The following is a 23481-nucleotide window of genomic DNA, read 5'->3' as shown; positions in this document are numbered from 1 at the left end:
GCGCCTGAGTAGCGCAACGGTCTAAGACACTGCATACAGTAGCAGTGCAAGCTGTGTTGCTACAGATGCTGGTTTAATACTTGTGCCGGCCTCGACTGGGAGAACCATGAGATGACTGTAGGTTTTTGGTTTCTTTCCCTCTAAAAACAGAAATAAATCATTCTAAATAACAAACTGGCTTTATTTACAAATTAGTAACAATGTCTCACCCCATGATCAAGAATGGCTTTTTCCTTGCACATTTTATGTTATTTGAAAACAAAATTTCAAATATTGTTATTTTTTAAACAAAGTGATTATTATTATCATTAATTTAGAATTATATAAAAGCCCCTTGGATATTCTCACAGATATAATATTAACCCTGTTATTAGCAGGACAATATATATTGGTCATATTGGTCCTGGCTCCCGAGTGGTGCAATGTTTTGGTTATGCTGACCTGGACACCATGTACAGTATTATAATAGCCCATTATGGGCTATTAGCAGGACAATATACATTTACCAACACCTCTCTGTATTTTGATACTTTGTGGATGGGGCCTCCCCAGTGGCGCAACCACTGCATCGCAATGCAAAATGCATTGCTACAGATATCCATTCTGGCCACCACCGGGAGACCCATGAGATGGCTTTTGGTTTTAATTTAGAATCCTCCAATCCTCTATATGTAATTTTTGGCTGAGAGTCACGTCATATTTTTGATGTACTGTAGGCCTACCGTAGGCGACATGAGTCTCACTAGTATTGAGTAATGTTTAAAAGTGGTGTAGGTCTTATTTATTTAAAGAGCATATTGAAGTTAGAAGCAATAGGATTTGAAGCAAAATCCTACAACTATTTTAGAACCGTTTCGCACTGCTCTGAGACAAGCATGGGGACTGGTCTTGATAAATCAATGAGATTTTTTATTTTGACTCAATCTCCGTTTGGGTATTGGTTAGACTAAAATTATAGTGTAGAAATGTTATGCTCTTAGTGTAACCTTTATTTAACTAGGAAAGTCAGTTAAGAACAAATTCTTATTTACAAGGACAGCCTACTCCTTCCTCCCCTTCGGGGAATTGTATCCCCGGTATCCCGCATGCCTGTAAATGATACAGGGATTCTTTAGCTAAATAGCCCAGTACTGTGTAGCCTTCTCTGACCGTCATGTTGTACAGCTCCATATTTTCCATTCCATCCTAACGGAAACCTAGAGGTTTTTTGTTTCTCTTGGAATATAAACACAAGAATATTAATCAAATTAATCCCAAACTATTACTAAAAGTAATTGGAAAGATAGATACAAATTATTCGTGACATTGTGGTTACAATAAAGAATGTAAGCAAGATTAAATAAGATGCTGTGTTTTTATTTACAGTAGTGATGGACAGCTGGTGGCATTTTGAAAACAAGTTTTCAAACACTTGTAGCCCGATTAGTAGGACCATAGACTCTTTTTAGCCAGACTATTGTCGGTGTGAACATCCCCTACCTGCAATGTATTTGATGCTTGTCACGCCCTGACCTTAGAGATCCCTTTAATTCTCTATTTGGTTAGGTCAGGGTGTGACTAGGGTGGGCAATCTATGTTTACTATTTCTTTGTTGGCCTGGTATGGTTCCCAATCAGAGGCAGCTGTCTATCAATGTCTCTGATTTTGGATCATATTTAGGCATATTTAACAACTGTTGTTTATGGGATCTTGTTTTTGTGTAGCTGCCTGTGAGCAGCCCAGAATGTCACATTTAGTTTTCTCCTGTATTATTTTTGGTGAGTTGCATATTTAATAAACATGTGGAACTCTAAGTATGCTGCGCCTTGGTCCATTCACTCAGACGGTCGTGACAATGCCTAAGTACTCTGAAGTGTTACATTTCTAATTCAAAACAGCAGTACAGTATTTCTTCATCAACATCTTTATGCTTTCGTTAATAAAATAATGAGAAAAAAGACATTCAAAATGCAGATGGTTATTTAAACTAAAATGTCCCTTTTTCAGGACCGTGTCTTTCAAAGATAATTCATTAAAATCCAAATAGCTTCACAGATCTTCATTGTAAAGGGTTTAAACACTGTTTCCCATGCTTGCTCAATGAACCATAAACAATTAATGGTCATTAAATCACTAACAGCTTACCGACGGTAGGCAATTAAGGTCACAGTTTTGAAAACGTAGGACACTAAAGAGGCCTTTCTACTGACTCTGAAAAACACTTAAAGAAAGATTCCCAGGGTCCCTGCTCATCTGCATGAACGTGCCTTAGGCATGCTGCAAGGAGGAATGAGGCCTGCAGAAGTGGCCAGGGCAATAAATTGCAATGTCCGTACTGTGAGACGCCTAAGACAGCACAACAGGGAGACAGGACGGACAGCTGATTGTCCTCGCAGTGGCAGACCACGTGTAACAACACCTGCACAGGATCAGTACATCCGAACATCACACCTGCGGGACAGGTACAGGATGGCAACAACAACTGCCAGAGTTATACCCTGAATGCACAATCCCTCCATCAGTGCTCAGACTGTCCACAATAGGCTGAGAGAGACTGGACTGAGGGCTTGTAGGCCTGTTGTAAGGCAGGTTCTCACTAGACATCACCGGAAACAACATCGCGTATTGGCACAAACCCACCATCGCTGAACCAGACAGGACTGATAAAAAGTGCTCTTCACTAACAGTTTTGTCTCACCAGGGGTGATGGTCGGACTTGCGTTTATCTTCAAAGGAATGAGCGTTACATCAAGGGTTCGTCATGGTCTGGGGCGGTGTGTCACAGCATCATTGGACTGAGCTTGTTGTCATTGCAGGCAATCTCAACGCTGTGCATTACAGGGAAGACATCCTCCTCCCTCATGTGATACCCTTCCTGCAGGCTCATACCCACCTCCAACATGACAATGCCACCAGCCATACTGCTCGTTCTGTGCGTGATTTCCTGCAAGACAGGAATGTCAGTGTTCCATTCCCCCCAGAAATGTCCGGGAACTTGCAGGTGCCTTGGTGGAAGAGTGGGGTAACATCTCACAGCAAGAACTGGCAAATCTGGTACAATCCATGAGGAGATGCACTGCAGTACTTAATCCAGATCGTGGCCACACCAGATACTGACTGTTACTTTTGATTTGGACCCCCCCTTTGACCCAGAGGGTTTTTCGCTCCCATTAATCCCCCCACCCCACCCTCTCTCTCTCTCTCTCTCTCTCTCTCTTTCTGTGTCTCCCGTCCCAGTTGACCTGAGCCTCTGGTCGTGTAGCTGATCCCGTGCTGCTGGTCCAACTGCAGCTGTGGACCCCTTGTATGGTTTCCCCTGGGCGTGCTAACTTATCCCAGATCCCTGCTGATCGAGCTCAGCCAGGTAGTTACTGTGCTTCTGCCTCTGCATTGCTTGCTCTTTGGGGTTTTAGGCTGGGTATCTGTAACACACTTTGTGATGTAAAAAATGGGTTTATAAAACTTATTTTGATTGAATATAACTAGTTCACAAAACATGCACACATTGTTTGTAGGTCTATGTACCACTTGTACCTGTCCTAATTAATGTGAGTTCCAGTTCTCTGTTGTTGCAGCTTGGTAGGGGCCCCAGAAGCTTTTTTTCTGTGCACAATGGACCTGTATCAGTTGCCCACATCTTGCCAGCCTCTCATGAGTGTAATTACCCACCACCATGTGTTTATTCAAGTGTCATCATGAAACCATAACAATAGTCATGCATTTGAACAGTGAAGAACAGTGATTTCCAAATGTGAATGTTTAGCTGATCTGGACTACATTTGAATTAGAATTATTTGATGACTAACATCCATCATTATCCATGACTACCATCCACATGCAATCCACCACCACCTTTCTAATGAACACTCCTCCTCAATCAGCATATTGTACATCAACAACGTTTTTTTAATGTATTTATGATTAATATTTACTTTAGTCAATAACAGCTTCTACACATCATGGCAACATGCTTGACTGAACACCTTTAAGTATGTCTATAGACTTTATGGAGGTTATGGGGCTATGCTGGTACCCATTATATTTCGTATATCATGCCAATATGTCAAAGTTATCAATTAGGATTATTGTGCTGTTCAGAATTACATGTTCATTATGTTGATGTTCTCCAGTAAAATAAAGATAAAATCAAATAAAACAGGACTCTCCAAATGAGCACCATGTATGAAGGAGGGGAAGGAAAAAAGACAGCTTCTCGGTCATGTCCTGACCATAGAAGACCTGTATTTTCTATGGTAGTGTAGGTCAGGGCGTGACTAGGGGTTTTTGTTCTAGTTTATATTTTCTAGGTTTGATTTTCTATGTTGGTGATTTGTATGATTCCCAATTAGAGGCAGCTGGTTATCGTTGTCTCGAATTGGGGATCATACTTAAGTAGCATTTGTTCCACCTGTGGGTTATGAGATATTGTTTGTGCTTAGTTGCCTGTTAGTACAGCATTGTCGTCACGGTTCGTTTGTTCTTTATTGTTTTGTATTTTGCTTAAGATTCACTTTATTCATTAAAAGTATGTGGAACTCTACGTACGCTGCGCCTTGGTCCGACCATCATTATTACGAACAACGTGACAGAATATCCCATCTACAAAGGACCAAGCAGCGTGCCCGGGAGGTAAGGGCATCCTGGTCTTTGGAGGAGATTAGGGAGAGAACATCTTGGACTTGGGACAGCATAATGGCAGGAGACAAGAGCCTGCCATGGAAGCAGGTGGAAGCAGCGAAGGAGGGACAGCGACGAAGCCGGGGAGGAAGGCCACAGAAACCCCAATACATTTTTTGGGGGGGGCACATGGAGCAGTCGGCGGAGCCGAGGAGTGAACCAGAGCCAGTCTGGGAGAAGAGGGAGAAATGGGAGAGTTGTTGAGTTGGTGGAGTGTGACGTAGAAGTCCGTCACTGGCCGCGGGCAGCATTTGGTACTTTAACGCACGCTCACATTCATCACTCCTCCCTGCTCCGTTATTAGATAAGTTAACAATGTGGGTCGACACACAAAATAACTTCTGTCTTAGTACATACATTTCACACTTATGTCAGTGTTCATATTTAATAAAAACAATATTTATTATACTTATCTATGTTGTTGCCTTTTTAAATGTTTGCTAAAATTATGTATTTTTTGTATTGTTGCTTTATACTGACACAGTCTTTAGTTTTGATCTACACTATTATCTCTAAATGAGTAATCAGTTCATGGATGTATAAAACGGAAGGCATCCGTCAAATAAAATGGAGAACGACAGGGAATAAGCAGGTACATGTAGAGCATATCAATGACAAAAGAAATTGTACAGAGACGTAACATTAGCAAGGATAACATTAGATATTTGCATGTTATGTACTGGACAGGGGGCTAGAGCAAATATACACCTTAGTGAACATTTATTTTGTAAACTAATGTTAACTTCAACAAACATGACAAGTAAACAGACTTATTTCTCTGTAAAACAAAGTTAAATACTAAAACAATGTTAGACACAGTATATATTAGCCAGAAAGCTCTGATGCTAGCTAGCTAACCAGTCAAGTCTATGAAAGACGCTAGCTAGCTAGCATCAGCTTGTTAGTGGTTATACTGTTTTCAAAATGTTCACACAAGCACATTGTTGTAGCTTTTAAATTCTGTAAATGTAATTTAGTAATTTTAACTAATTTGATACATAATTAACGAGATATCCTTCCTATTGGCAATGCCTGACAATGCACCGGAAACGTCTCCCCCGATAATAAGGGGGCTTGGAACACACATTGAAGCTATTGCCAGGGTTAGAGGTTCCAAGACTATTCTATTAGTTATATTTCTATGTGTGCTGCTTTGTGGTCACTCAGGTAGCTGTTCTTCAATAAAATAAACACATTTAAATGGGTTTGACGGATATGTTATAGTCATGACGGTCTTCAATCATAATCGGCGGTTACAAGGTTATACAGTAATTGTGCCAGCCTTAACTCCACTAAGACTGAATAAATAAAAACAGCTCCACTGGCAGGCACACGCATGCACACACACACAGAAACACACACAGAGACAGACACACACACGCACACACCAAAAAGCTAAGTAGAGTAATGGGAATAAATGAGAGCCAGGATCCAAGAAGGAGGCCAGATGCGTCAGCCTCATTTCTCAGTCTGCTGCTCAGGTACAGAGCTGACAGAGAGCCAACATGAATGTCAGACAGGACATGCAGGTCCAGCTACAAATGGATCCCTTTTTTGGGTCAACTATTTCCAAGAAGAAACAAAGGAAAAAGTTGAAGTGGGTCTGGGCTGTTACTTTAGAGTAGGGGTCTCCAACCTTTCTTGCCCAGGGACCCCATCCATTGCAAAACTGGCAACAAAGGGACCCCATCATACAAAAAAATAACTGTCTTATCATCAGGTGAATGATAATGGCAAGGAGAAGTAATCAACATTTTAAAATGAATAGATTTGGTTGATATTTTCATTATTTTGACCTCCCCACATTAGAATTGGAAGAGGAGCGTATGCCTTATGACTAACGTGACATGGTGTGATGAAAGAAACATACAGGAACTCAAATCCTTCTGTTCACCTGATTTAGAATTCCTCACAATCAAATGTAGACCGCATTATCTACCAAGAGAATTCTCTTCGATTATAATCACAGCCGTATATATCCCCCCCCAAGCAGACACATCGATGGCTCTGAACGAACTTTATTTAACTCTCTGCAAACTGGAAACAATTTATCCGGAGGCTGCATTCATTGTAGCTGGGGATTTTAACAAGGCTAATATGAAAACAAGACTCCCTAAATTTTATCAGCATATCGATTGCGCAACCAGGGGTGGAAAGACCTTGGATCATTGTTACTCTAACTTCCGTGACGCATATAAGGCCCTGCCCCGCTCCCCTTTCGGAAAAGCTGACCACGACTCCATTTTGTTGATCCCTGCCTACAGACAGAAACTAAAACAAGAAGCTCCCACGCTGAGGTCTGTTCAACGCTGGTCTGACCAAGCTGACTCCACACTCCAAGACTGCTTCCATCACGTGGACTGGGAGATGTTTCGTATTGCGTCAGACAACAACATTGACGAATACGCTGATTCGGTGTGCGAGTTCATTAGAACGTGCGTTGAAGATGTCGTTCCCATAGCAACGATTAAAACATTCCCTAACCAGAAACCGTGGATTGATGGCAGCATTCTTGTGAAACTGAAAGCGCGAACCACTGCTTTTAATCAGGGCAAGGTGTCTGGTGACATGACTGAATACAAACAGTGCAGCTATTCCCTCCGCAAGGCTATTAAACAAGCTAAGCGTCAGTACAGAGACAAAGTAGAATCTCAATTCAACGGCTCAGACACAAGAGGCATGTGGCAGGGTCTACAGGCAATCACGGACTACAGGAAGAAATCCAGCCCAGTCACGGACCAGGATGTCTTGCTCCCAGGCAGACTAAATAACTTTTTTGCCCGCTTTGAGGACAATACAGTGCCACTGACACTGCCTGCAATGAAAACATGCGGTCTCTCCTTCACTGCAGCCGAGGTGAGTAAGACATTTAAACGTGTTAACCCTCGCAAGGCTGCAGGCCCAGACGGCATCCCCAGCCGCGCCCTCAGAGCATGCGCAGACCAGCTGGCCGGTGTGTTTACGGACATATTCAATCAATCCCTATACCAGTCTGCTGTTCCCACATGCTTCAAGAGGGCCACCATTGTTCCTGTTCCCAAGAAAGCTAAGGTAACTGAGCTAATCGACTACCGCCCCGTAGCACTCACATCCGTCATCATGAAGTGCTTTGAGAGACTAGTCAAGGACCATATCACCTCCACCCTACCTGACACCCTAGACCCACTCCAATTTGCTTACCGCCCAAATAGGTCCACAGATGATGCAATCTCAACCACACTGCACACTGCCCTAACCCATCTGGACAAGAGGAATACCTATGTGAGAATGCTGTTCATCGACTACAGCTCGGCATTCAACACCATAGTACCATCCAAGCTCGTCATCAAGCTCGAGACCCTGGGTCTCGACTCCGCCCTGTGCAACTGGGTACTGGACTTCCTGACGGGCCGCCCCCAGGTGGTGAGGGTAGGCAACAACATCTCCTCCCCGCTGATCCTCAACACTGGGGCCCCACAAGGGTGCATTCTGAGCCCTCTCCTGTACTCCCTGTTCACCCACGACTGCATGGCCACGCACGCTCCAACTCAATCATTAAGTTTGCGGACGACACAACAGTGGTAGGCTTGATTACCAACAACGACGAGACGGCCTACAGGGAGGAGGTGAGGGCCCTCGGAGTGTGGTGTCAGGAAAACAACCTCACACTCAACGTCAACAAAACTAAGGAGATGATTGTTGACTTCAGGAAACAGCAGAGGGAACACCCCCCTATCCACATCGATGGAACAGTAGTGGAGAGGGTAGCAAGTTTTAAGTTCCTCGGCATACACATCACAGACAAACTGAATTGGTCCACTCACACAGACAGCATCGTGAAGAAGGCGCAGCAGCGCCTCTTCAACCTCAGGAGGCTGAAGAAATTTGGCTTGTCACCAAAAGCACTCACAAACTTCTACAGATGCACAATCGAGAGCATCCTGGCGGGCTGTATCACCGCCTGGTACGGCAACTGCTCCGCCCTCAACCGTAAGGCTCTCCAGAGGGTAGTGAGGTCTGCACAACGCATCACCGGGGGCAAACTACCTGCACTCCAGGACACCTACACCACCCGATGTTACAGGAAGGCCATAAAGATCATCAAGGACATCAACCACCCGAGCCACTGCCTGTTCACCCCGCTATCATCCAGAAGGCGAGGTCAGTACAGGTGCATCAAAGCTGGGACCGAGAGACTGAAAAACAGCTTCTATCTCAAGGCCATCAGACTGTTAAACAGCCACCACTAACATTGAGTGGCTGCTGCCAACACACTGACACTGACACTGACACTGACTCAACTCCAGCCACTTTAATAATGGGAATTGATGGGAAATGATGTAAATATATCACTAGCCACTTTAAACAATGCTACCTTGTATAATGTTTACATACCCTACATTATTCATCTCATATGCATACGTATATACTGTACTCTATATCATCGACTGCATCCTTATGTAATACACGTATCACTAGCCACTTAAACTATGCCACTTTGTTTACATACTCATCTCATATGTATATACTGTACTCGATATCAGCTACTGTATCTTGCCTATGCTGCTCTTTACCATCACTCATTCATATATCCTTATGTACATATTCTTTATCCCCTTACACTGTGTATAAGACAGTAGTTTTGGAATTGTTAGTTAGATTACTTGTTGGTTATTACTGCATTGTCGGAACTAGAAGCACAAGCATTTCACTACACTTGCATTAACATCTGCTAACCATGTGTATGTGACAAATAAAATTTGATTTGATTTGATTTGATTTGATTTGGAAGTGTAAACAGCCTATTAGCTAGAAAGGTAACTTCAAACACATTATCGCTAAGAGCAGCTGTTTAGCTGGTTAAACAAAGGTTAGCCATTTGTTTGCAAAAATGAATGTCCAAGTCAAGAGAGCTTACCAGCAGCACTTGCCACACTGGTAGCCTATTCGCAGGTGCTTTTCAAAGCCTATATCACATACTCCAGTGAGTGTAATTTGTTGAGAAATAAAGTTGACATTAGAAAGAAGATATTCTCCTCTTTTCTACTGTAGGTATGTAATTCAACATTTGTGTATTCTTTTGTTTCTAGCGATATTTTTTAAAACATAGATGTTGTTTTTTTTGTACTATTATTTGTTTATTTTATTTGTAGAAATATTTTTGCAGACCCCCTGCAGTACTTTCAGTTGAATACCCCTGCTTTAAAGAGACTCAATAACTGTAAGTAAAAAGTAAGTAGCCTTGCATGAGCCTTGGCTTGTGCGAGCCAGAACATCTCAAAGGAGTAGGAGCCTATCCCGTTTCTGTAGCGTGAGGCAGCTTGATGTTCAAGTACACCCTGGACAGGACGCTAGTCGATCCCGGGCCTTGCCCCCAGTCTATCTCCTTATTAATGCTAGTGCCAAGCAGAGATGCATCGGGTCCGATTTTTACAATCTTTGGTATGACTTGGCCAGGGATGAAACTCCTTCCAAGCACAGGGCAGAAACTAACCACAAGGCCACTGATTTTGTCTTACAATACGGTTAATGCTAAGCAGGTTGTTAGTGCTTGTAGCTGAGAGGATAGAGGAATCAATCTATTTATGATAAGCAATACACAGACGTCTGCATGCGCAAATACAAACACACCCTGAAAAGCTCTATACTTGCTCTAGGCCAGACTGTTGAGCCAGGGCCAGAGGGCTGCTAGCTAACATATGTGACTCGTTATTAGGAAACTAGGCGTATGTTGCATGTCACTACTTCAGAGGAGAGCTATATAGCTGTCTATTACATGTCTATTACATGAGCTGGTCAGTATGTTTAGGTAATCCTTTCTAACACATTTTTTTTAAAGATATTACGTAGTAGAACTACGAAGTTGTTGCTCTCAACTTTCTGGAGGACCGAGTTTTGAAATCAGTGAAAGACCCGGTGGAATTAGAGTATGATAGCTAAGGAGATGGAGAAAATTCTGGCGTTTGATTGCAAATATGCAAATGGGGGGAAAAGAGAACACACAGAAGGCTGTTGTATAAAACACTTGTCTCCGGATCTTCAAACTAAGGCAACCGTGGCATCCGTGACAGAGAGGGGGAAGAGTTCATCCATGATAGTCTAGCTAGCTACATTTTCAAGCATTACACATTTCTAATTGTGTCAGAAAGTCATTTTCATTTCAAGTTAAAGCGTATTGTTAGCTAGCTTGCTAATGTTAGCTGAATGACTCGCTAGCTAATGTTACTTATGTGATCTGTGTAGTAATATTATTCGTATCTCAGAGCCATTTGCATTGCTAGTTATAGCCATTTGCATTGCTAGTTGAACCTGGTTGGTTAGCTACCTTAGGGGCTCCCGAGTGGTGCAGCGGTCTATGGCACTGCATCTCAGTGCTAGAGGTGTCACTAAAGATCCTGGTTTGATTCCAAGCTGTATCACAACCAGTCGTGATTGGGAGTCCCATATGGCGGAGCACAATTGGCCCAGCATCGTCCGGGTTTCGCCGGGGTAGGCCATCATTGGAAATAATAATTTGTTCTTAAATGACTTGCCTAGTTAAAGAAAAAAAAGAAAACAAGTAATGTTATGAGTTGTGATTAAGGTTTCATTGTTTAGCTAGCTAGCTACATTTCCAAACAAAAGACTTCACGATGCAAGTAACAATTTCAATAGAATGTTCATCATGTCACTGCGACAACTGGCGATAGACATAGCTGGTAAATGTGAATAATCAATTACAAATTTACGAAAGCTCAACACGTTGAATATGCCCGTTGTCAGCTAACGTTGGCAAAAAAAGCATAATTCAATTGTTGCCAGCAGAACAGTTGCAGTCACCAACGCTCCGGATAACACAAAAATAGCCTAACCAGCTCTGCTAGGGAGAGTAAAATGGTCAGACTAAGCTGTTCCTTCATTTGTGTCTGGAAGCAGCTAGCAATCTAGCCAACGTTAGCCAGTTAGCTTGGGTGCTTGACTGCTGTTGTTAGGGCAGAACGGTCGGGTCAACCCTACTCCTCGGCCAGAGCGTCCAGTGTGCACTCTGAATGCTCCGAGAGCGAAACGCTCTGAATTTATGAACGGAAAATATGACAATGCCCGGAGCGCACTCTGAGCACACTCTGGCAATCCAGATTGAATTTACGAACACAACAGTAGTACAAACCAGCCTTTAGTCTTGAAATCTTTGGTTGTTTAGTACATGGCCTCACATGTGAATCCTTAAAGAGCTAGGTGGGGCTAAAGCTTAAGAGGGTGAGAATGATGCTGAATGGGTGTCGACAAAGCAGAGCTCTCCGGTAGGTGTACCAAAACATTAATGGGCCATTTTTCAAAAATGAGGTTACAAGTTTATTGCTTTCCCATTGTTCCTCAACTGTAGTGTTTGATATACAATTTTCTAGCTCTGAGTCTCTACACAACTTCAAATTTTCATACATAAGACTGAATCGAGCCGGGCGTTTACATGTTGGTTTATTAATTAGATTTGGTATACTGTTTACTTTGGGTAGCCCTAGATCTTTACAGATTGGCCCAGGTGTCCTCTCTAGGAAGGCCAAATTAAGAAACCTTACGGAGTCAGCAGAACCCTGTAAAAGACCACCGCTTACAGTAATCCTCGAATAATAAAATAATTATAATAATAATGAAACATTTAAATTTGTATAGCGCTTTTCATTACAGCATTACCTCAAAGCTCTTCATAGGCTAATATAAATGATAATAATAAAATAAATACAATAAAAACATCATACATTTTAAATCAAGGCAGGAAAAAGCAATAGTAGGCTAGGTTCTAAAATAACTTTACAGATTAGGACTATAAGAAAGATAATCTGTCAGAAATGTGTTTTAAAGTCCGTTTTAAAAAGTTCCAGTTGATGGAGCGGCTCTCAGATGGTCAGGGAGACCATTCCACAGGCAGCAGAAGGCTCGATCCCCCATAGTACGGTATACATGTCTTGGGGACTTGAAGCAGTAGTGAGTTGCTGGAGGTGGCTCATTGATAAAAATGAAGTCGCTGATGTAGGTGGGACTCAATCCATGTAAAGCTTTAAACACTAGAAGGAGGATTTTAAAGTCAATCCTATAGTTGACCTGTAGCCAATGGAGTTCGGCAAGGATGGGTGTGATGTGGGCTGACTTCTTGGTCCTAGTCAGAATGCTGGCAGAACTATTCTGGAGAAGTTGAAGCCTCTGAAGTTATTTGGATGGAAGGCCCCCGAACAGAGCGTTGTCGTAGTTGATCCAAGGAAAGATGAACACGTGGACAAGTTTCTTTGCATCTGTCTGGCAGAGAGATGGTTTGAGCCTTAAGTTTTGCAGATATGTTTTATATGGGCATCAAAGGACAGAGAAGGATCAAACTTGACTCCCAGGTTGCAGATGACAGAACAGATGGATGACTTGACTGTCAATTGTAGGGCAGATGTTTCCAGCACTGGTGACCTGCTTGAGTGTCCCAATAAGCATAGCCCCAGTCTTGCTGCTGTTCAGCTGGAAGAAGTTCTCTTTCATCCATGCCCTGATGTCATCTAGGCAGCTGCCAGATTTTGCTAGGGCTGAGATGGTGTCCGGTTTGGTGTTAATATATACAGTACCTGTGGGACACCACATGTGACTGTAGACTCCTACGATCTGGACTGTCCAATAGTGATGTAGTGATGTATTGCTTCCTATTGGAAAGGTAGGAGGAGAACCAGTTCAGAGCAGTTTCAGTGACTGCAGTGTGCTCTCTGAGATGCCGCTGGAGGATGTTGTGGTCAATGGTATCAAAACCAGCAATAAGATTGAAGAGGAGAAGGAGGAGGCTAGGTGATCTAAAATCTGCAGCCATTAGTAAATTGTTCGTAACTTTCACCAGAGCTGTTTCAGTGTTGTGCATGGGCCGGAAGCCAGACTGGAAAACTGCATACAGCTGATTGGAAAACACAAGGGATTGAAGCTGATTTGCAACCACTTTCACCAGTACTTTTGATAGAAAGGGGAGGTTGTAGATGGGCCTGTCCCCATAGGAGAATCCTCTTCGGTTCCAAGTAGAACCCTCTGTGGAAAGGGTCCAAAAGGTTTCTACCTGGAACAAAAGGGTTCTTCAAAGGGTTCTCCTATGGGGACAACCAAAATCCCCTTTAAGGTTCTGTATAGCAGTGTAGTTGGATAGAATGTCCTGCTCAAGGTTGGGTTTCTTCAGTAAGGGGGTCTGCAATTGTTTTGAAGAGTGATGATACCTCCCCGGTCAGCAGGGACTTGTTGATGAGGGTGGTGACAAACTGAAGCAGCCTATATGAGCAGGTTTTGAGTAGGGATAGGTACAAGGGAGCAAATGGTGCCCTTCATTTTAAAGATGATTGACTGCACAGCAGTGGATGTGACCTCTGTGAAGTTGCTGATGGGAGGGGGAGTCTGAGTTGGGGGCTCAGGAGGTGGGGTGCAGGTAATCTTAGAGGCCATGATGTTTGTGCTGTTAGGTCATTTACTTAAGTTTACAAACACACTCTTACTGAAAGCCAATAAAACCTACAAACACATTATATAGAATGCATACAGAATTTCTATAAACATCAGAGTACTTACTGCTTAGATCTCTGTCTACAGTGCCGTTAATTTTTGGATGAAAATAATTTCTTAGAATAACAGAACCTCCATACTGATCACTGAACGCTATTTAGTGCCTCTTAAATTCAATCTAATAAAACCGTACAGACAGAAAATATTATGCTATTACAAAATAAACTAAGAGAGCAAATTATATTACTCTGTGTTGTCTCTAACTCAGATCTTCTTCCTACCATTTGATCCCACAGAGAAGGCACGAGCCTACACAGTACGACCCTGCACAGTGCACACAGTGCACACACAGAGGTCACACCCCACCTGTGTCTGGGCACAGATATGGAACAGATATCAGTGGAAACATCTGAAGGAATGCAGGGAGGGGGACAGGCGGAACATACGGAAGGGAATGGAAGCTACCAGCCGTATTATCTCTCAAAGCTGATGCACGTGTCATTGGGGTTAGCGGGGTGGGATTTTTTATTATTAGGAATAGGGTGGTGGAAATTTTGTCAGGGACATAGGCGAATTTGGGCAGTAGAAGTGAGAGGAAAACCAGATCATTGATGTTTGTAGTGGGGGTGCAGTAAAAAACATGATTTCCTGTGTTTATTTATATATATATATATATATATATATATATATATACTGAATACAATACAAATATAAAGGCAACATGTAAAGTGTTGGTTCCATGTTTCATGATCTTAAATAAAAGATCCCAGAAATGTCCCACATGCACAAAAAGCTTATTTATCTTGTGTTTTGGGCACAGATTTGTTTACATCCCTGTTAGTAAGCATTTCTCCTTTGCCAAGATAATTCATCCATCTGACAGGTGTGGCATATCAACAAGCTGATTAAACAGCATGATCATTACACAGGTGCAACTTGTGCTGGGGACATTAAAAGGCCACACTAAAATGTGCAGTTTTGTCACACAACACGTCACAGACATCTCAAGTTTTGAGGGAGCATGCAATTGGCATGCTGACAGGAATGCCCAACAGTGCTGTTGCCAGATAATTTAATGCTAATTTCTCTACCAAAGGAGATTGGATTTATTTTAATTGATTTTAATTGACTGATTTCCATTTATGAACTGAATCTTTGAAATTGTTGCATGTTGCATTTATATTTTTTGTTCAGTATATTTCCAGACGATGAGGTTGGAATAATGACAATTATGATAATGCCCTTTTAGTGTAAGAGCTGTTTGAAAAAACTGCCTGAAATCTCAGCCTGTTTTGGTGGGATGGAGTTTTGGCCTGCCTGATGACATCACCAGGTGCTAAATCAGTTAATAGAGGAATAAGAAAGAGTTTGAAAACTCTCTGCCAATAACAGCGATTTTCCGTTTTCCCCTCCCCAGTCATTTCACACCCAGACAGTCCTAGCAAAAATCTTGCTTGAGAAATTGTTCCTAGCTGAGAAGCATTTTAATTGAAAACAATTACCCATAAATGACTTGATATTGAGATAAAAACAATACCTGGCCCAAGTGCTTGGAAGTGCTTAGCTTGTACTGTATATATAAACTGTGTATACTGTATATTCAGTAAATCTCACAAATACACACAACTCCACAGGATTCCCAGTTCTCATGCCTGGTATATTCCACAACCTGGAAGAAAGGAAGGTGATGAGAGAAAGGGAAAAGGGAGATATAAAAAATCCCTTCGAGCCGTTCTTTATCAGCTATCCTCTTTCAACTCTTCAGAGACACTAAACCATAAAAGAGCCGAGACATTTGTTCTGTGAAATCTTTTTTTCCCCCTTCATGAAACTGTATCAGCCCTCATACTGTAGAAGCTTAAGCCATCGCTGGTACTACAGCCATGGGCACAGCATATGCTAGCTGAAGTGCAACACATCTGATCATTGTTTACTCCATATGTAAATGTGCTTGATGTAAACCAACATCCACTGGTCATCTCGCCAAATCGTTCATATCCCTTTAAAGGACTAGATGCCTGTAATGATGTAGGTCGGATGTGGGATGTGCAGCCGAAGATAGGATGATGACTTACTTGTTTTTTTGTAGTGCCAGGACCAGTTTTTCACCTTCCGCTTCCACCACCAGCCTCAGTGAGGCAGGATAACTCTAGAACACAAACACAGGACGAGAAAGGTGAGGGGACGGGACACCCAGCAGGGCTTACATACTGGACAGAAAGTAGGAGGGCATGCTGGTAATGGGCTAGGAAGAGGGATTCCAGTTCCCAGATCCCTGGCATTGATGGTTGTCATGTTCTGCTGACTACGTGACCTGACCAGGAAAAATAGTTTTTGATGAGCACATATCAACGCCTTCCCATTACTAATGGTCCATCCCAGGATGACCCGGTCATAGACTCTTCTGTTAGTACCGTTCATCATTTCCCTTAGGTAAAAAACTTGGACTCAAATTTTCAAGAGATCAACAGTAATGAAAAAAAAAAAACGATCTAATGTTGAACAGTAAATAAAACATTACCCCTTAGGTCTATAGCAATAATCCATGTCAGGTTTATGTTAGTCAGAAATCAGCAAAAGCAAAAATCTGTTTTTGCAGAGCAAGCAGTGTTTTTCCTTGAGTGCAAGAACAACATTTTTGAGGATTGTCTGCATATTTCAGTGCTGACTGACACCAATTTCCCCAGAACTCCCGCCTTTTCAGCACTCATGATTTATGACCAAACTGGCCCATGGGAAAAGGCTGGGGATCTCGGTCTGTTGGACAGTTTATGAGAGGCTACCAGATACTGTGTAACACACACACACACACACACACATTATTATTATTTTATTTTATTTCAACTTTATTTAACTGTAGGGATGGAAAACCTCCTGCTACGAAATATCTGTATGGGTTTATGTCCATGCTTCATGTTGTCATTATAACTATTTTACTACACATGTAGAAGCAGGTACACAGACAAGCAGTTGGGCATTTTGATTGCATCTTGACTTAGTCGGTGGAAACACTGTCTTAAACCCCACGGATTTCACAGAGATAGACACAGATATGCAGGGACCATGGAGACAGGCAGAGATAAAGATAGACAGACAGAGACAGAGTGAACATTTGTCCCAGTCAGATGATACTAAGACAGATGAGACTTGGCTCAGGCCTGCTGGGCTCTGTTCAGGTTAGGGCTGTTTCTCTGCCAGAAACCCAGTGGTTTTGACAGTAGGTCCATGGTGGGTCCATTTGTGGTCATCACCCCACTGTCCTGACTCAGGATGACTGTGATATTGGCTTGCTACTTCTAGTGGCACCAAAAACAGCTCAATAAAAATAACAGGCGAGGGGGAAATGAGTTGGGTATCATCTCTGATAAAATAATAATAAAACTGAGGAATATGTTGGAATGGTCAACATGGCTATAAAAGCTGGCTCTCGAACAATACAAATTGACATTGTTGTCAAACTCAATTGATTATGTAGTGTCATGACATTGGAATATCTCTCTAATAAAAATCAAATGAACTTTCACCTAAATTCTGTCCTAACTAAATAACTAGAATCTCTTCCTTGTTCCAGACAAAGCTATAACACATTCTGATGCATTACTTTGTCAGCACTCATGACTCTTTCTCATTTCAGAGATGTTGTTATTTTACTAATACCCTCTTCATGTCATCAAAGTAAAACTCAAGCTCAGCATTGAGGAAGTGGAGAGAGTGTGGAGTTGAAAGACTAACATAGGTTTTTCCTAGCTGGAGGAAATACTATCCACTCAGGTATAATCTGACATATAACTCTTGGAAAGAAATGTCTGTTTTAAATATTCTGGGAGTACTCCTCAACAAATTCAACAAGTTAAGAACACATTCTTATTTACAATGACGACCTAGGAACAGTGGGTTAACTACCTTGTTCAGGGGCAGAACAACAGATTTTGACCTTGCCAGCTCGGGGATTCGATCCAACAACGTTTCGGTTACTGGCCCAACACTCTAACCACTAGGCTACCTGACGCTCCATGCCTGAAATCCATTAAATTTCAGGCATGGGGCGGCAGGTAGCCAAGTGGTTAGCGCGTTGGGCCAGTAACCGAAACGTTGGTGGTCTTAGAAATCCTTGCTGTGCTGACAGTTCTGGTATGTCAAGGATGACAAGTGTTAGGGTGCATTTGCTAGCCATCCACAACTAAGCTCATCGGTCCAATACATTTTAGCACAATGGTTAGACGGTTTCAAATCCGTTTGCTACCTGACTTTGTTACAACACCAGACAGTCTAGTTTTCTCCTATCCCCCAAACCATTTCAAAATGTTGCTTTCATGGACTGCTTATTTGTAGAGTATAGGAAGCTGGCAAGTTGGGGGAATAATTTCATAGTGTGTAGAGCCTCCGGGTTTAGCTCATACGAAACAAACAACAGAGGGGCCATTTAACACTGTGGGGAGTGAGCTTTAAGTAACAACCACAAAGGGGAATCAGCTGAGGATAAACAGAGATGGGGATTTATTATGGGCTCATGACTGGAACAACAGAAGAGACCAGAGGCAGTCCGGCAGGCAGGCTGACATCTATGGTTGGCTGAGTTATGAGCAGCGTATTAACATTAATCTGTCGTTCTTCCCCTGAACAAGGCAGTTAACCCACTGTTCCTAGCCCGTCATTGAAAGTAAGAATATTTTCTTAACTGACTTGCCTAATTAAATTAAAATTAAATTAAAATTTTAAAAAATTAACCAGGGCCTTTTAGCTTAAAAGTCTCCCGCTTTATGAATATTTACCCTGGACGTAAGCTGGCTGAGTGGTTTGCGCTCCGGCCCTTCCAGCAGGAAAGGTACCGTGGTGTCATAGCGTTGGGGCTCAGGGACGGCACTGGGCAGCACACTCTGGTTCAAGCTGTTGCCTGTTAAAAGATCAATAGCAGTGATTAGTGACATAATCAATGGAAGTGATTTGAACTGAGTGGGTATGAGTAGTGGGATACTGATGTCCATCTGGTCTCTGTTAAGTAGACACTTGACCTGAGGTGACCTGACTGAGAGAATGTATATTAATGTATAATGAGAATTACATAACCCCTTACTTCACTGGTCGTGGCGGCAGTCAACCATGAGATTATGGAGAATGACATAACATTGTTATCAGACATTAAATGTTAAACAGTCTTTTGAACATGTGATTGTTTCATGATTTAGCTTCAGGCCACGTCAAGTAAAATGTGTTGCTCTATTGTTTACATGACCTTGAATTCATTAAACACTCCCATTTATGTAAAGGTTGTAAGTCACTTGAGTGAACCAACCTGATCTACAGCAGTTTAAAAAAAAAACATTAACATTAGATATAACACTATTACGCGCATCATTTTTTTTAAACACTGCAACGTCTGCTTCCAACTCACACCCTCAAACACATAGATCACCTGAAAGCAGCTCACTTTCCAGCCCACTTTCTAGCTCACACTCTCAAACACCCGAGATCCCATGAACGCAGCTCACTCTCCAGATCCCAATCACATGAATTCTAATCACCTGTTCACACACCTGTATGTCATTATCACACACTATTTAGTTCAGTTCTTTACACCTTATCACTGTGACGTATTGTTTGTTTTGTGGCAATTCTTTCGGAGCTGTGTTTTTCCTGCAATTTACTCCTCAAGTTTATGATAGTATTTACCTGCCTCACTAACGATGCCTTTGCCTGCCTGTACCTTAGCCTATCGGATTTCCTGTTATCTACCTATTGCCTGATCTTCCGGACTATGTTACTAGCCTTTTCCCTGCCTGTACTGTTGCCCTTTTTAACCCCCTGTGTATGACCTTCTGTCTGTCTACCTGCCTCCTCCTGTGGTCCTTCACAAGAAACACCTGCTGCGTCCTCCGCTTAAAACCAGCTCTCTGTCTCCCCTCGTGTTCATTATAGAATACCTCACCAAACAAAAAACGACAGATGGATTCAGTCTGGCCCGAAAGGAGTAACGAATCGTTGAACTCCGCGACCTCCTTCACCAGTCCATTCCTGCTTCACCAATATCAGGTACCACTGCCTCCTCTTGTACACCTCCCCCATATCCATGCCTAATAAATATGACGGCTCCCCAGGGAAATGTCAAGGATTTCTCATGCAGTGTAACCTTGACCATCACCCCGCTGACTTCACCTCTGACAAAGACAGGATGGTCATCTCCCTACTCACAGGCAAAGCTCTGGATTGGATCACAGCTTTGTGGGTGTCACGCCCTGATCTGTTTCACCTGTTCCTGTGATTGTCTCCACCCCCTCCAGGTGTCGCTTATTTTCCCCAGTGTATTTATCCCTGTGTTTCTGCGCCAGTTCGTCTTGTATGTTTAGTCAAGTCAACCATCGAGTTTCTCCCATACTCCTTTTACTACTCTCCTTTTTCTAGTCCTCCCTGTTTTGACCCTTGCCTGTTTCTGGACTCTGTATCCGCCTGCCTTGACCACGAGCCTGTCTGCCACTCTGTACCTCCTGGACTCTGATCTGGTTTTGACCTTTTTGCCTGTCCATGACCATTCTTAAGTATACCCCTTTGGATTATTAAACATTGTAAGACTCCAACCATCTGCCTCCTGTGTCTGCATCTGGGTCTCGCCTTGTGCCTTGATAGTACGAACTGGCCATGACAGACCCAGCAGACTTGGACCAGCTCCAGCACACTGTCTACTTGCAAGGAGCCACCATTAGGAGACATGGGGAGTTGGTACAGGGCCTTTTGGAAGGGCTCAGGTTCTTGACGGAACGCCACAACCATGGGTTAAAGGCTATTATGGAGTAAATCAGGGAGTTAGCTCAGAGCCTACCTGCCTCCTCTGAAAAACTCCAATCACCCAGTAATCCCCCATCTATGGTGAGTTTGTACAGCCTATCCTGGCTCCCCGAGAACCCGCTTACCACCTCCGGCACGATATTCGGGGAATCCTGGTACCCGCCGGGGTTTTCTGACTCAGTGCTCGCTTATTTTTGTTTCCTTCAGACAGATCGAAGATAGAGTATATTATTCACTAATGTCGGGAAGGGCACTCTCCTGGGCTAAGGCAGTTAGGGAGCTACAATCTGCCATTTGTGGTCATCTGGAGGAATTCATGGCATAAGTGAGAAAGGTATTTGAGTTTCTGGGAGAAAGGCGGACAGCAAACTGCTTGACTTACGTCAAAACTTCTGTAGTGTGGCAGACTACGCGGTTGATTTTCTCACGTTGGCCACCGAGAGTGCCTGGAATCCGGAGTCTCTTTTCAATACTTTTTTTTGCACGGATTATCTGAGGAGGTAAAGGCCGAGCTAGCTGCTCGGGAATTTCCGATGGATCTCGACTCCCTTATCACCCTTACCATTAAAATTAATGGACGCCTAAGGGTACGCAAGAGTGAGAGGAGGTCTGGTCTCGGGCACACTCGTGCACCCGCTATGTGCGCTATGTGCACCCGCTATGGCACGTTCACCTCCAAGGGATTCCGGAAGGAAGCTCTTCCGAGAGGATTCGAAGCCACCCGAGCCCTCTCAGGAATCTACGACGGTTGAGTTGGATACTCCTGAGCCTATGCAGTTGGGAAGAGCTAGGTTATCAGTTGGGGAACACTCACGAATGATGAATAATAACTGTTGTCTATACTGTGGAGGGGCAGGACATTTTATAGCTAAAGTTGAAGTCGGAAGTTAACATACACTTAGGTTGGAATCATTAAAACTCGTTTTCAACCACTCCACACATTTCTTGTTAACAAACTATAGTTTTGGCAAGTCGGTTAGGACATCTACTTTGTGCATGACACAAGTAATTTTTCCAACAATTGTTTACAGACAGATTATTTCACTTATAATTCACTGGATCACAATTCCAGTGTGCCACTAAGTTTACTGTGCCTTTAAACAGCTTGGAAAATTCCAGAAAATGATGTCATGGCTTTAGAAACTTCTGATAGGCTAATTGACATAATTTGAGTCAATTGGAGGAGTACCTGTGGATGTATTTCAAGGCCTACCTTCAAACTCAGTGCCTCTTTGCTTGACATCATGGGGAAATCAAAAGAAATCAGCTAAGACCTCAGAAAAAAATGTAGACCTCCACAAGTCTGGTTCATCCTTGGGAGCAATTTCCAAACAGCTGAAGGTACCACATTGATCTGTACAAACAATACCATGCAAGTATAAACACCATGGGATCAACCAGCCGTCATACCGCTCAGAAAGGAGACGTGTTCTGTCTCCTAGAGATGAACATACTTTGGTGCGAAAAGTGCAAATCAATCCCAGAACAGCAGCAAAGGTCCCTGTGAAGATGCTGGAGGAAACAGGTACAAAAGTATCTATATCAACAGTAAAATGAGTCGACATAACCTGAAAGGTCGCTCAGCAAGGAAGAACCACTGCTCCAAAACTGCCATAAAAAAAGCCAGACTACGGTTTGCAACTGCACATGGGGACAAAGATGGTACTTTTTGGAGAAATGTCCTCTGGTCTGATGAATCAAAAATAGAACTGTTTGGCTATAATGACCATCGCTATGTTCGGAGGAAATAGGGGGAGGCTTGCAAGCCAAAGATACCATCCCAACTGTGAAGCACTGGGGTGGCAGCATCATGTTGTGGGAGTGCTTTGCTGCAGGAGGGACTGGTGCACTTCACAAAATGTACCTTAATAAACATGAAATTCGATAGGCCATCTACCTATTGCATGATCTCCCGGACTATGTTTCTAGCCTTTTCCCTGCCTGTACTGTTGCCCTTTTGGTCCCCCTGTGTATGACCTTCTGTCTGCCCCTGGACTCAGCTACCTACCTCCTCCTGTGGTGCTTCGCAAGAACAACCTGCTGCGCACTGCGCTTGAAACCAGCCCCGTCTCCCCTCGTGTTCATTATAAACACACCATATGGGTTTCACACAAAGGTAGCCCTCAGACAGCAAAGTACTATAGACATATTGCCTTTGGATACCAACAGTATTGCATTTCCAAACACAGTGCAAGCTCTCACTTATTCGACTGTAAAACAGTGGTGTCCCCAAAGGGTCTCTGTTCTGCAGTAAGACCACAGACACAACATCAATAATGGATGCTTTAACACAGCTCATCAGGAACACAGCTTTAACAATATATCTCGACAGCACTGCTGCACAAACCAACCTACTGCTGTGCTGCGCATTAAATCAATTTCTCTGTTATACGGTCAATCGATATGAAGCTCTTTTCCCCCCAATTTGTTGTTCTAGTGTAAATCTATTTTCACATTAAAAGCAACTTATTTACCCTCCTTGTAAGGTGAATTCACCAGAGGTTATATGTAGTCAGTTAGACAAGCTAGACACATTCAGGAACCTGTCCATTTGAGTATTTATATACAAGCAGACAG

General features: G+C 42.9%; 1 protein-coding gene across 2 annotated transcripts in view; it reads right to left on the bottom strand.

The window, feature by feature from the left end:
• Positions 1-23481, bottom strand: part of LOC112254711 (disintegrin and metalloproteinase domain-containing protein 12) — a 140742-nt gene that overhangs the window by 100662 nt on the left and 16599 nt on the right. For both annotated transcript variants that reach the window (XM_024427498.2, XM_024427504.2), the window contains exons 2-3: positions 18897-19018; positions 16200-16273 (exon numbers count right to left, since the gene is read on the bottom strand). In XM_024427498.2, coding sequence (XP_024283266.1) covers positions 16200-16273; positions 18897-19018 — 196 coding nt within the window. The remainder of the gene's footprint in view (positions 1-16199; positions 16274-18896; positions 19019-23481) is intronic.

The sequence above is a fragment of the Oncorhynchus tshawytscha genome, linkage group LG01 (assembly GCF_018296145.1).
Source record: "Oncorhynchus tshawytscha isolate Ot180627B linkage group LG01, Otsh_v2.0, whole genome shotgun sequence".
Lineage (NCBI taxonomy): Eukaryota > Metazoa > Chordata > Actinopteri > Salmoniformes > Salmonidae > Oncorhynchus > Oncorhynchus tshawytscha.
This window is presented reverse-complemented; position numbering and strand designations above follow the sequence as displayed.